Raw genomic sequence first — 14,505 nt, 5'->3', positions numbered from 1 at the left:
GGGCTACCCTCTCCTACTTACAATTGAGTCATTACATTGCCTCCCTCCCCCGAGTTTCGTTGACCTCGCAGAGACGGAGGCAAATCACAGATTTGCTGGATCTGGAGGCGCAGCTTTCGGTTCCTCTTAAATTTTACCATTTTAAACTTAAAGAGCTTTGCCCGGAGATACCATATGACCAGATCGCTGGGGCTTGGACTGGAGATTTGGGCTGTCTTATTACTGGCGCGATGGTACAGGCTAATCTGACAATTGGATATAGGACCTTTAAAGATGTGATACTACAGGAATCCCAATATAAATTCACTATGAGAATATATATCTCACCACATAGAGCGCTTAGAGCTGCCCTACGACCTTTGGATGACTGCCCTAAGTGTGCGGGATCTGGGGCGCACTTGGGACATATATTCTGGTTGTGCCCTCCGGTCCGTGCCTTCTGGATACAACTTTGTACATTCGTCTCGACTATCTGGGGGTTGCAATGGTGCCCCTTGCCTACTCTTTTGTTTGATAAATACAAAGTGAGGGGGAACCGAAGAAGGGGCATGTTGCCATTCCTCCGCAGGGCGACTGCTATGGGAAAGAAAACGATCTTATTGAATTGGATCTCATCGGAACCACCTTCTGTGCCACGATGGCGATCCCTTATGATTTCCCTAGGTGCCCTGGAACGTAGGGAAGTAAATGACTTAGCATCCCCAAAGGGAGATCGACTATTACAATGTTGGTTACTGTTTTGGGATACCCTGACCCCCACGGCTCGCAGTAGAATCTTGAACGGGTAAGCTTGCGGGGAGGAGGGTGGGTGGGAGGTGGGACGGTGGGGGGTTAGAAGGGCATAGGATGAAAAATAAAATCATAGATGGCCATTTTGAATATGTTAGATGTTCATCAGACTATTGGAACACACTTGTAATGCAATGCTTTTCTCACTTTACTGTCACTTGTATATTTTGGTCATCAATAAAAAATGATATATAAAAAAAAAAAAAAAAAAAAAATTTTACCAGCACACCACTGACTGGAGTTAACAAAAATGACTCACCTGATCTCCATACGCATGACGCCCGATGATAATAGGTTTGACCCAGCCTGATACCAGACGGGGGATGTTCTTGCAAATAATGGCTTCTCTGAAGACAGTGCCTCCCAGGATGTTTCTGATGGTTCCATTTGGAGATTTCCACATTTGTTTCAATTTAAATTCCTCCACTCTTTTTTCATCAGGGGTGATGGTAGCACACTTGATACCCACATTGTACTTCTTTATAGCTTCTGCAGCTTCAATTGTGACCTTGTCATTGGTGGCATCTCGATTCTCAATGCCCAAATCATAGCTTCAAATAAAAATTAAAAAAAAAAGAAGGAAAGAAATGCTTAAGCAGACAAACCAAGACGGTGAATTTGATGTGATAATGTGACAAAATCTGAAATAAAATAATCAGTAGGGATCTTTGTTTTCAGTTTCAACTGATTTTCATCTATTGATTCCTGGATTTTTCCCAGGTGAAAGACTGGCTTCAAGATGTTATCCCAATTTTATTAATTACTTATAGGAACTGCTTTTGAAAACTAGAAATCACAATTGCAACTGCTGTCATGGACCAGTGTAGATTCTTCTTAGTCAGGCAGAAGCAGCATCATTTTTGAGTGGAACAAAGGATTTTGACTATCAGCTCTGCACAGCTCTCAGGAGCCAATGGTTAAAGATTCACGCTAGAGTTTCCCTCTACCATGAATCTAGTGCCACAAAATTTCTGCAGCATGCTCTAAAACAGAGGTTTTCAACCCAGTCCTTGGGGCACACCCAACTAGTTGGGGTTTTCAGGATATCCCTGGACATTTTGAAGATTGTGGCCCAGAGAAGGAGAAGCACATAGACATCGCTCCTGCTGCCTATGAAAAAAAATTCAGGGGATGTGGAGTGGGTCTCCACTAGACCACCAGGGAAGTGACTTGTGACTCAGAGGAAGGGGGAATGGGCCTGGCTGGGGAGATCCAATGAACTGTGAGGCTACCTTACAACTGGGGGGAGCCACCAGACCATCAGGGAATTTTTTAAGTGTTTTTTTTTTTTGGGGGGGGGGGATGAGCTAATACTGAAAATGGGGCCCATCAAAACAACAGGGTTTTTTTTTTAAATAAAGGGAAAACCCATTCAGGGCAGGGTTGTCGAGTTGGAAGGAGAGAAGGGGTGCAACCAACCCTTCTAACGCGCCTGGACCTGGCAGAAAACGTTTCCAGCGCTTAAAACCTGAGAGTTTTTTTGAGGGGGGCACAGCAGCAGGGTAACTAATGATCGTATTTGAATTCATTTAAATGCAGTCTGCATTGAATCTATTATTACATCATTAGGCTACAGTCAGTGAGGGCCTTAAAATATCTTCTTATATATAAGCACGGCTAGAGAAAAGCTGCATCTTCTCCTGTACAAAATAAATTTTAAACTCTCCAAAAATCCTTTATGATCTCTAAGTTCAAGCCAACAAATTAATTTTGAAATAAAGCAAAAAAAAAAAAAAAAAAAAGGTGATCCCTGGTACAGTCACCAAAATGGGCAAAAAAGAACACAGTAAGAAAAACAGCAGCTCCAGCAGGGTTTACAAAATATGATTAATACTCAGTTTTAAAAATTAAAAAATATATATTTAGTGGGCCTTTTACTAAGCTGTGCTGAAATGGAGTTAGCGTGTCCTTATGTGAGTCTACTCACACGCTAAACAGCTTGTAGATCAAAGGGGGAAAAACACAATTTGAAGTGCCTGTATACAAATGCTAGAAGTCTAAAAAATAAGATGGGAGAATATAGCACTAAATGATGAGGTAGATATAACAGGCATCTCAGAGACTTGGTGGAAAGAGGACAATCAATGGGACACTGTGTTAATAGGATACAAATTGTATCGCAATGATAGAAAGGATCAAATTGGAGGGGGTGGGTCAAATAAAAGAAACATTCCACATGAAACAGATAGCAGTGTGGAATCATTATGGATAGAAATTCCATGTGTGAAAGGAAGGAGTATTCTTGTAGGGCTGTACTACCATCTGACAGACAGAACGAACAGATGGATGAAGAAATGTTTACAGAAATTAGGAAAGCTGGCAAATTGGGCAACAGTATAATAATGGGTAATTTCAATTACCCCTATACAGACTGGATAAATGTTACATCATGGAGTACCAGGGAGATAAAATTTCTAGATGTACTAAATGACTGCTTCTTGGAGCAACTGGTCCAGGAACCGACGAGAGGGGAAGCCATTTTGGATCTGGTGCTTGGTGGTATGCAGGGCATAGTGTGAGAAGTGGCAGTGTAAGGTCCCCTGGGAAACAGTGATCATAACATGATCAAGTTTGAGCTACTATCTGAAATGAACCTGCAAAGGAAATCTATAGCTACATTTAATTTTCAAAAGAGCGACTATAATAAAATGAGGAAAATGTTTAAAAAGAAACTAAAAGGATCAGTTGCTAAGGCTAGGATGGTATATCAGGAGTGGATATTATTCAAAAATACCATCTTGGAAGCCCAGTTCAGATGCATTCCATGTATTTGAAAAGGTGGAAATTTTTTTAATTCATTTTTGTTACATTTGTACCCCGCGCTTTCCCACTCATGGCAGGCTCAATGCGGCTTACATGGGGCAATGGAGGGTTAAGTGACTTGCCCAGAGTCACAAGGAGCTGCCTGTGTCTGAAGTGGGAATCAAACTCAGTTCCTCAGGACCAAAGCCCACCACCCTAACCACTAGGCCACTCCTCCATCCCAGAGAAAATAACAGTTACCGTGGTTAAAAGGTGAAGTAAAAGAGGGTATTACAGTCAAAAAGATTGTCCTTCAAAGAATGGAAAAAAAAAAAAAAGATTCAAATGAAGAAAATACAAGGCAACATAAGCACTAGCCTAATAAAGAAGGCTAAAAGAGAATATGAAAAGAAACTAGCCACAGAGGCAAAACTCACAACAACTTTTTCAGGTACATTAGAAGCAGAAAGCCTGCGAGGGAATCCGTGGGACCGTTAAGATTACGAAGGAGCAAAAGGGGCATTCAGGGAGGACAAGGTCATAGCAGAGAAACAATTAATTCTTTGCTTCTGTCTTTACAGAAGAAGATGTAAGAGATCTGCCTACACCAGAAATGGTTTTCAAGGGTGATGATGCCTGGAATACGTAGTGAGCCAAATTGACAAACTAAAGAGTAGTAAATCACCTGGACCGGATGGCATACATCCAAGGGTACTCAAAGAACTCAAGCATGAAATTGCTGATCTGCTGTTAGTAATATGTAACCTGTTGTTAAAATCATTCGTAGTATCTGAAGATTGGGGGGGTGGCCAATGTGACGCTAATTTTTAAAAAAGGGTTCTAGGGGTGATTCGGGAAATTACAGACTGGTAAGCCTGACGTCGGTGCCTGGCAAAATAGAGGAAAATTTTATAAAGAATAAAGTTACGGAACACATAGACAAACATGGTTTAATGGGACAGAGTCAGCATGGGTTCAGCAGAGAGAAGTCTTGCCTCACCAATTTGTTTCATTTCTTTGAAGGCATGAATAAATATGTGGATAAAGGTGAGCCTGTTGATGTAGTGCACCTAGATTTTCAAAAAGCTTTTGATAAAGTTCCTCATGAGAGACTCCTGAGAAAATTAAAGAGCCATGGGATAGGAGGAAAGGTTCTGGTGTGGATTAGGAATTGGTCATTGGACAGAAAACAGAGGGTAGGGTTAAATGGTCATGTCTCTCAATGGAGGAGGGTGAACACTGGAGTACTGCAGGGATCTGATTTGGGACCAGTGCTATTTAATATATTTATAAATGATATAGAATTTGGAACATGAGTGAGGTGATTAAATTTGCAAATGATATTAAACTATTCAAGGTTGTTAAAACACGTGTGGACTGAAATATTGAAGGAAGACCTTAGGAAATTGGAAGACTGGGCATTTGGCAGATGAAATTTAACGTGGACAAATGCAAGGTGATGCACATTAAAAAGAATAATCCAAATCATAGATTTCTGATGCTAGGGTCTATGTTTGGGGTCAGCACTCAAGAAAAAGATCTAGGTGACGTTGTAGATAATACGCCAAAATCTTCTGCTTAGGCGGCCAAAAATGCAAACAGGATGCTACGAGTTATTAGGAAAGAAATGGTAAGTGAGACCGAAAATACTATAATTTTTGGGGTTTTTTTGTTACATTTCTACCCCACGCTTTCCCACTCATGGCAGGCTCAATGCGGCTTACATATTGTATACAGGTACTTTTTTGTACCTGGGGCAATGGAGGGTTAAGTGACTTGCCCAGAGTCACAAGGAGCTGCCTGTGCCTTTGTATCGCTTCATGGTGCGACCGCATGAGTATTGCGTTCATTTCTGGTCGCTGTATCTCAAAAAAGATATAGCAGAATTAGAAAAGGTTCAAAGAAGAGCGACCAAAATGATAAGGGGGATGGAACTCCTCTCGTATGATGAAAGGCTAAAGAGGTTAGGGCTCTTCATTTTGGAAGAGACAGATGAGGGAAGCTATGCTTGAGTTCTATAAACCCCAAGTGATGTAGAACGAGTAGCAGGAAATCGATTTTTTTACTCGTTCCAAAAGTACAAACACTAGAGGACACTTGAGAAGTTACATGAACATGCCTTTAAAACAAGTAAGAGGAAATGTTTCACTTAACAAATAGTTAAGTTTTGGAATTCTTTGCTGGAGGATGTGGTAACAGCGGTTAGCGTATCTGAGTTTAAAAAAGGTTTAAACAAATTCCTGGAGGAAAAGTCCATAGTCTGCTATTGAGACAGACATGGGGAAGCAACTGCTTGCCACGAGATTTGAAGCATGGAACGTTAACTGCTAATTGGTTTTCTGCCAGGTACTTGTGACCTGGCTTGGCCACTGTTTGGAAAACAGGATACTAGGCTAGATGGACCATTGGTCTGACCCAGTATGTCTACTCTTATATTCTTATGTAAGCTCATTTCTACTGCAGCAGTAAATTCAGCCTTTTTCTATTCCATCTTTTTTTGGCTGTGTGCTAAATGTTAGCATTAGTGTGCAGCCATTTAAAAAAACAAACAAACAAAAAAACATTACTGCTGAAGCACTTACCACCTCCTATTTAGGAGGCTTTATAGATGTGTTAACCAGTTAGTGTTATGCGCACTAGCTGATTAGAACATACACACCCATTCTCCAATCCTAACAAGCCCTCTCCAAACAAAATACAAAAAAAATAATACTGCTTACTCAGCATGCGTAGATAGCAAAACTAATGCAGAATGCTTTAACACATCCTGTGTTATACACACATTAGCGTCTAACACAGCTTAGTAAGAGGGCCCCTTAAATACAAAGATATATAAAAACTCAAAAATGTTTTGACAATATGAAAAAAAATACAAAAACGTAATCATGCAGCAAATATAATAAGTGTTCTCACTATTCGTGAGGGTACGGTTCCAAAAAATCTGCACTAACTGAAAATGTTAGGTTTTGAGAAAACGCAAAGAGTGAAGCGTTGTTCCTATGAGAAATACAAGGTTAGGTTCCTGCTCGCATTTCTGTGAGGCTATTAAAAATAAATACTGAACACTGAACTAAATACAATATATTGAATATAAATTACTTATCTGCAAAAACAGTTACTAAAATAAACATTCACAGAGGGGTCACCTGATGGCTGGATCCTGAGCGGACGTCTCTTAGCTGCTCTCCTCGCTCTTAGCTACTAAAACAGCTATATTTCTGCTACTTGCCCCGTTTTTGGACCCCAAACAATTGCCTGGGAGTGTAGGGGAACATCGTGGGAGCCGGTTGGCAGGCGGAGGAGACGATTCAGGTGAAGGTGTCCGGGTAAGCCAGCGAAGACCCCGTGAGCGCAGAGGAATCGCGGAAAGCATCACAAGGCTAAGATAGAGGCTGAGCAGGCACAAGCAGGAGGAAATCAGATGCAAGCTCCGCCAGTGATCACGCTGCAGGAAGCGGCGATCAAAGAAATTATGAAACACATGGCTGCTGTGTTGGATGATAAATTATTGACCCTGCATGCTTTTATAGACAAGTTGAAAGAGAATTTGACAACACATGGTAACCGCATTCAGAATGCGGAGGAGCGGCTCTTGCGGCAGGAAGATTTGGTTACCGGTATGAAGAGAAGAGATGCAAAATCCTGGAGGATAAAGTCGAAGATCAAGAAAATAGGAGCAGGAGAAACAACATCAGGCTGGTGGGAGTGCCCGAGAGTATGAAGGAGAAAGACCTCTGGGAGCTAGTGGAGTCGTGGCTACCTAAGGAGTTGGGCCTTGAAGTGGAGGGGCAGAGGCTGCGAGCTGAAACAGTACATCGAGTGGGAGTATTGAAGGATCAGAATGTCAGACTGCGGCTGGTGATAGCCCGCATCTTCAATTATGCCGAAAAGGCTCAGCTAATGGTCAGATTTCATCAGCGGAGGAACTTAGTCTACAACGGAGCAAGCGTACTGCTGTTTCAGGACTCTTCGCCAATAGTGTCGGAGCTCCGTAAGCGTTTTTCTTCATACTGCTCCCAATTGTACAAGGGGATCAAATTCTCATTGCAATTTCCTGCAAGGGTACGAGTATGGCATGAGGGAAATCTTGTTCATGGAAAATCCTGAGGAGCTTTGTTCCTTTATGGACAGACTGAAGTAATAGGATGTTTGGAGCAGCCGTGAGTGAGACATATCCTTTATCCTTCTGGGATTGTGTGATGTATGGAATAATACAGATCATTACGAGATGTATTATGGCAGAGTGTGTTAAAATCCTAGATTTACACGGGATTATTAATTGGACATTATATTATTAGAGGTGAAAGTGTGTTGTTCGTGAGGGAGAACACAGCTGACATGCGCAAGTGAGTGAAGAACAATTGTGGGGACTTATTACAAGCCCTGGCAGTTCGTGACCCTGGCGGGGGGGGGGGGGGGGGGTGAGCAGCTTAATATCCCCCAATATCTCATATCCTGCGCTAAGTTTTGGTATATGGGATTAGAAATCAGGGGGGTAGTGAGTAAATGCCCTGTGTATTTTCCTGTTAACATATGTTGGTATAATTCTATTCACGTTTATGCAGATGTTTCAATGCATTTTCCTGTTAACGTAAGTTTATACTTAGGAGGGATTCGTTGTGGAACTGTAAGCTCTTTCAAAATGATATTATTGCAACTTGAATACTTCCATGGGGACTACAGAGTTGGGGAAGTTAATACAATATTCTTAGAATGAAGGGTCTTTGAAGGTGGGGTTCCACTCTGGGGGAACAGTAGTAAGCGGGGGGGGGGGGGGGGGAGCAGTTTCTTTGGAGGGAATTGTAACACTGGGTGTTCTTGGGAGACAGAGGAGGGAGGGAGGGAGTTTGGGGGTTAGGTGTGAATGGGGGAAGGGCTGGTTGGGGAGACAGAGTGCATGGTGTGCAAGAAGGGGGGATGTTTGGTATCAAATGACCGTTTGTGCAGGGGGGATGTGGAATGGGGGGATGGAGGGGGAATCGGGGGGGTATATAGGGAAGAATCAATGGGTGGGGAGGTAATTTCTGGAGTTGGGAGAAATGTGTGTGCTATATCAAGTGAACAGACAAGATTCCGGGAATGGGGAAGGAGGGGGGTGGTGAGCTAGGACACTACCCTGAAATTACTATTGGCCTGCAAGATGTCTGGTTTCTCTTTGCCATATGAGTAACTTGAGGGTTGGGTCACTGAATGTTGATGGGATTCACTCTCCTGTAAAACGTACTAAGATTCTGTCTTTCTGCTCTAAGATGAAAGTAGATGCCCTATTTCTACAGGAGACGCATCTCACACAAGTGGAACACCAGAAATTAAAGCGAGGATGGGTGAGAGAGCTAGTTTCTTCGTCTTTCAACAGCAGACAAAGGCGTGTTGCTATTTTGTTTCATAAGAAGCACCATGTGAGCATGCATAAATTGATTCAAGATCCAGAGGGTTGATTTGTCCTATGGATGGGAGAGGTGGCAGGCCCAAAAGACTGCTATTTGTTCTGTCTATGCACCAAATGTATTTCTCACTTTTTTTTCAGGTCTTCTCGCACAGCTGGTGTCGATCAGTGGATACCATCTAGTAGTAGGAGGGGATTTTAATATCTCAGCAGACCCTTTGATAGATTGTAAACCAGAAAAACCAAGACCTTCTGCTTGGGAAGAGAGGGGGGTGAACTTTTTGATGCTAGAGTTGGGGTTGTTAGATATCTGGAGGATATTAAATCCTGAATTGCATGATTACACTTTCTTTTCTCGCAGGTGCATAGTGTGCACGCAAGGCTCGACTATTTGCTCTTGGACCCCTCACTTCTTTCGAGGGCGGTTGCTGCAAGTATTGTGGATGGTGCGGTGTCCGATCACTGTTTGGTATGGGTAGATGTGCGCTGGAGGCAGGGGGGAGAGACACGGATATGGCGTATGAACCCCACTTTGTATTTGGATTTCGAGTTTCGCTCCTATTTCGAAAGTGGGCTAACTATCTTTTAGACAATGATCCTGAGTCGGTGGACCCCATTACTTAATGGGAAGCAGGTAAGGCAGTCTTACGGGGGCACATTTTGGCACACGTAGCAAAAACCTTTAGGGAGAAAGAGAGACAGCTGGTTACTTTGTCCCACCAACTACAGCATATGCGGGAAACACATATTTTTACAAGAGATGAGGGGGGAAAAAAGGGATACTATTCTATCTGTAGGAAGATTAATGATCTTTTGAATGACAGAGCAGCGCAGGACATCCACATGTATAAATATAATCTCTATAGATGGGGAAATAAAGCAGGAAAGTTGTTGGCCACCTTAGTTAGGAACAGGGGAGCAAAGAAGGTCATCTCTAAGGTTAAATCGCCAGAGGGCAGAGTGGTGGCATCAGTGGAGGGTATACAGAATGAGTTTGTGAAGTTTTATAAGGCACTATATGACAAGGGCGAGGCAGACAGGGGTCAGAGGGAGTCTTTTTTCAAAGATCTGTCTCTACCTCAGCTGTCGGAGGAATAACGAGATGTTTTAAATGCCCCCATCAAGGGGGTAGAGATATGCCAGGCGATTAAGCGCTTCAAGTTAGCAAAGGCGCCTGGGCCCGATGGGCTGGGGCCTGAGTTTTACAAGATTCTAGGCAAGAAGATTTGCCTTCCCTTTCAGGAGCTTTGTCATCATTTATGTGTTGAAGGTGAAGCGGGGGGAGGACTGACACATGTCCACATAGTGGTGCTCCCCAAACCCGGGAGAGACAAGGAGCTGCTGGGGTCTTACCGCCCGATATCGCTTCTTAATCAAGACATTAAACGTTTTGCGAACATTTTAGCTCACCGTCTGGGGAAAGTTCTGCCTGCGTTAGTACACACGGCTCAAGCGGGGTTTGTGCAAGGCAGGTACGCTTCTTCTAATGTTCTTCGGGCCTTGACGGTCTTGCAGAGATTAGGCGGTATCCCAGGAGACGCCATCATTACGAGCCTAGACGTGGAGAAGGCCTTTGATAAGATCATGTGGGATTACTTGTTTTGGGTGGTTCCTCAATTTGGGATCATGGGAGCATTTCTGGGAGGTGTGAGGGCTTTGTACCATAACCCCACAGCTCAGATTCTGATTAATGGAGCATTATCTCCGGTTTTTGTGTTGGAGAGGGACACGAGGCAAGGACTCCCGCTTTCGCCCATGCTATTTGTGCTATCACTTGAGCCCTTTGCTGCAAAAATTCGGAAGACCGACCGAGTGCAGGGTATTAAGGTGGGATCCCAGGACTTTAAAATTAACTTATTTGCCGATGACATGCTTATATACTTAGATAAGGCCACCACGTCAGTGCCTAACTTGATAGACTTGCTTTTGCAGTTTGGTTCTGTCTCAGGGCTGCGAATTAACTTCAATAAATCAGAGGCATTGCCTGTATCATCCCCATGTGTGTGTCAGCAGTTGTAAACATTTCCTCTTGCATGGTCTTTGGGAACTTTGAAGTATTTGGGGGTGTATCTTTATAGAGATTTGAGAGTGATAAACCGTAGGAACATACAGGACAAGTTAGACAGCCTCAAAGCGTTATGTCATCGATGACGAGAACTACCGATCTCACTGCTAGGCAGAGTGGCATTAGTCAAAATGGTCATGTTGCCAAAGTTATTGTACCCTTTGCAGATGTTGCTTCTCTGGATCATGAAAAGGGATGAAGTATACTTCAAAGGGTTCGTCAAACTTACGCAGCCCAGAGCTGGGGGGGGGGGGGTTACAGCTGCCTTATATACGTCTGTATAACGTGGCAGCCCTATTTCGGTGGATTCATGAGATGCATACAGGAGCTACGAGATTTGCGCCACAGTCTATATGGGAGGAGGGATCTCTGCCGCACTCTGTGTTTAATCTCTTGCAAATGCCGGCAGGGAGGAAGGAGGGTCTACATCCTCTTCTTCGCCCGCTGAAGCGGGTGTGGGTTTGGTGGAGAGGAGGTCTAGGAGGAGTGCCTGCCCCTCTCCATTTTTAGCGGCAGTTGATAACCCCCAGTTTCCGGCAGGGCAGGGAGGGACACGCTTTAAGGCATGGGCACGAAAAGGTTGTCGGTATGTGGGGAATTTTACGGGCCCTGAGGGGGACTCTTTTCCTACTTTTGAGCAGGCGCAGGAGACCTGGAGTTTGGTGCATGCAGATTTTTTGCCCTTTTTGCAATGGAGACATTATTGTGCAACATTATCCTCCGTGACAGCGTGTGGCCCGACTTTCTCAAGTTTGGATAAGATATTTTGTCAGGTCCCAAAGGAGGCCAACAAGCTTGCAGTATAGTATGCCCTAGGTAGGGAGCAGAGAGAGGTATCCTTTTTTGGTGGATTAGCCAGGTGGTGGGGGGAGCAGTTGGGAGAGGAGACCACAGTGGAAATGCTATCAAAATACTTCATGGGGGCATTCAAAGTGACTCCCAGTGCTAATTTACAGGAAATGCAGTTTAAGCTGCTACTTGGTGCTTTTATCACTAGGGAGAAGTGGAAACGAATGGGGTTGTGGGAAGACAACAAGTGTGTGCGTTGTAAACAACGAGTGGGAACACTTGTCCATACTTTTCTGGAATACATGAAACTTCATACTTTTTGGTTGGGAGTGTTGGGGGCTTTAGAACGCATGCTAGATATACCCGTTGAATGGTCCTATAAGGAGCTGCTCCTGGGGGATGAGTCATATTTGAATGAGCAGGGGTTATCTTCATCTCAGGTGCGTTTTGTGTGTGTGGCGCTAATGGTGGCTAGGAAAGTTATACTAGTGAATTGGATAGCAGAAGAACCACCGACTGTGCATCAGTGGACAGTAAAGATGGCACAGTTGGCTCGCTGGGAGAGGGAGCGGCTTCAGTCCTCTGGACAAAAGAGTGGCCAGGCGTATAGATATTTATGGCAGCTCTATGTAGTGTTATATGCAAGATCTCAGCCTTCTCCGAAGTGGGGGGGGGGGGGGGAAGAGGGGGGGAAGTAAGTAGGAGATGATTGTTTGTGGGGGGTATTAACATATAAAAAAAAAGTGGTGCGGATGTACGCACTGTTAAGCTATTATGTCTCTGTGTGCATAAAGTGGTTGGGGGGGTTTCTTCATTAGTATGTTCAACAGGCTGCGCTTGGTTTTTCAGTTTTTTGATATTTGATGTACGACTGCACTTTGTACTTGTATTTGCAATCCTGTACTGTCATGGATATATATAGGTCAGGATGCAATGTGTATGTTCTGCACCTTAATAAAAATATTAAAAAAAAAAAATTCACAGAAACTGCAGGAAAATAAACAGCATTACACATCAATAGTAAGCATGACCACTTCACCAGCAAACTAGGGCCACTAGTGGCTCCATAGCTTTCAGTTCTGGACACACATTTAAAGCAATCAGAAGCTCCCGATTAGCTTTGATAAGGGATGAGCCGATATATAAATGCCAGTACAGCGAAAGTAAAATAACTTTTTTTTTAAATGCGCATGTCAGCAAATAGCCAGAAACGCAGCGCAAAAGACTATTATTGAGCAACCTCTCCCTGATTAGAAACGTTTTACGGATGAGTGTGTCAAAATGTCCCCGCCAGTATTCCAGTGAATGGGAAGGAATCAAACTGCTTTTGGCATAAATCACCTAAAGAACTCCACTTGTGGCCAACTCGTCCCAAATCTGCCAGTCCAGGTAAGGATGCATTTTTATCCACACTCTGAACAGGAAGGCTGCCACGACCACAATCACCTTTGACAAAGATCTGGCAGCCACTGCCAACCTAAACGGCATACAGTAATATCCCATGTGCTGCTGTAAGAGTTGCCCTCACCTCTCTGCCCAAGACCCATTTAGATCTAAACCCTACCAATGCTAAGCAGCTAGCGCGGAATTTTTAATCATGCTGGCTGGTTTTAGAATGCAGTAGCTGTTAATGCAGATCCACGATAAGAGCTACAGCACACTAACACCCACACTAACTGCTTAGAACAGCATAGTAAACAGACCCCTTAATATCCCCCATTTCTTTCACTGCACTCATTTGCCCCGCACTCTCCTTTTTCACTTCAATTCTCCATCACATCATCATTTCAACCCTCTCAACTGGTCTAAGTTTTGTGAATATTATTGCTTGTGGTGTTATTTTATAATATAGATGTGAAGAGAGTGGTTTTTGTCTGGTTACGTGATTTGTCTGCATTAGGGACTTTTTTGTTTCATTATACTATAATTTTATTATTTTTTTTAAATGTAAACCACTTTGAGTCTGCATTTCAGAGAGTAAGGCACTATGTAAATATAAGAATAGAAAGAGTATCCTGGTTCCTGCTGCTCTGAGGCCCAGATGATCAAAAGCCCTGCGCTGTTCCAAACAGCACCCTAAAAATAGCGCCGGGACAGCACAGGGCTTTTCTGCATCGATGATCAAAGATAATGCATGCAAATCTAAGCAGCGCTCTTATCTTTGATTATCATGTTTAAAGTGCGGGAGAAATGTGCCGAGCATGCGCTCAGCACAATCCTCCCGCACTTGTTTGACAGGTCTGGGCTGTCAAACGCCCAAACCTGTCAAACAGCATGCCGAACGAGGCCACCGCGCAAACCGTCTCCCACCCTCCCGCACAGCGACGGGGGGGGGGGCTGGAGGTCCGGTGGGTCTCCAGCATCCCCCCCCCCCCCTCCGAACCCAATTCTTAAGTGGCCGCCTCCCGAAAAACACTGTCCTATACTCCCACCCACCGACCGGGGGGGGGGGGGCTGGAGGATCGGTGGGTCTCCAGCCCTCGAAACCCCCAGAAATCGTTGATTGGCCGCCTCTGGCCAAAGGATCTCCCACTGTGATCCATCGACGGGGGGGGGGGGGGGGGCTGGAGGCCCGCCCTGCGTATCCCAGGATGCAATTGGCGGGGCTGGGCGCCGCCATTTTGGGCATCGACTGACTGGAAGAGGAGGGAGGCAGGCAGGCTGCGTCCCTCCTCCAACAAAAGGTAGGGGGGCCGGGAGGGGGGCCGGCACGACACCACAGCACACCAGGGAA

The 14,505-nt window shown here is 44.3% G+C and overlaps 1 protein-coding gene across 1 annotated transcript in view; it reads right to left on the bottom strand.

The window, feature by feature from the left end:
* Nucleotides 1-14,505, bottom strand: part of IDH1 (isocitrate dehydrogenase (NADP(+)) 1) — a 144,762-nt gene that overhangs the window by 93,136 nt on the left and 37,121 nt on the right. Inside the window, exon 3 of the mRNA XM_030209795.1 lies at nt 1,049-1,340. Coding sequence (XP_030065655.1) covers nt 1,049-1,340 — 292 coding nt within the window. The remainder of the gene's footprint in view (nt 1-1,048; nt 1,341-14,505) is intronic.

Source organism: Microcaecilia unicolor, chromosome 7, assembly GCF_901765095.1.
Source record: "Microcaecilia unicolor chromosome 7, aMicUni1.1, whole genome shotgun sequence".
Lineage (NCBI taxonomy): Eukaryota > Metazoa > Chordata > Amphibia > Gymnophiona > Siphonopidae > Microcaecilia > Microcaecilia unicolor.
Note: the sequence above shows the minus strand (reverse complement) of the source record. Positions and strands in the feature narration are given on the sequence as shown.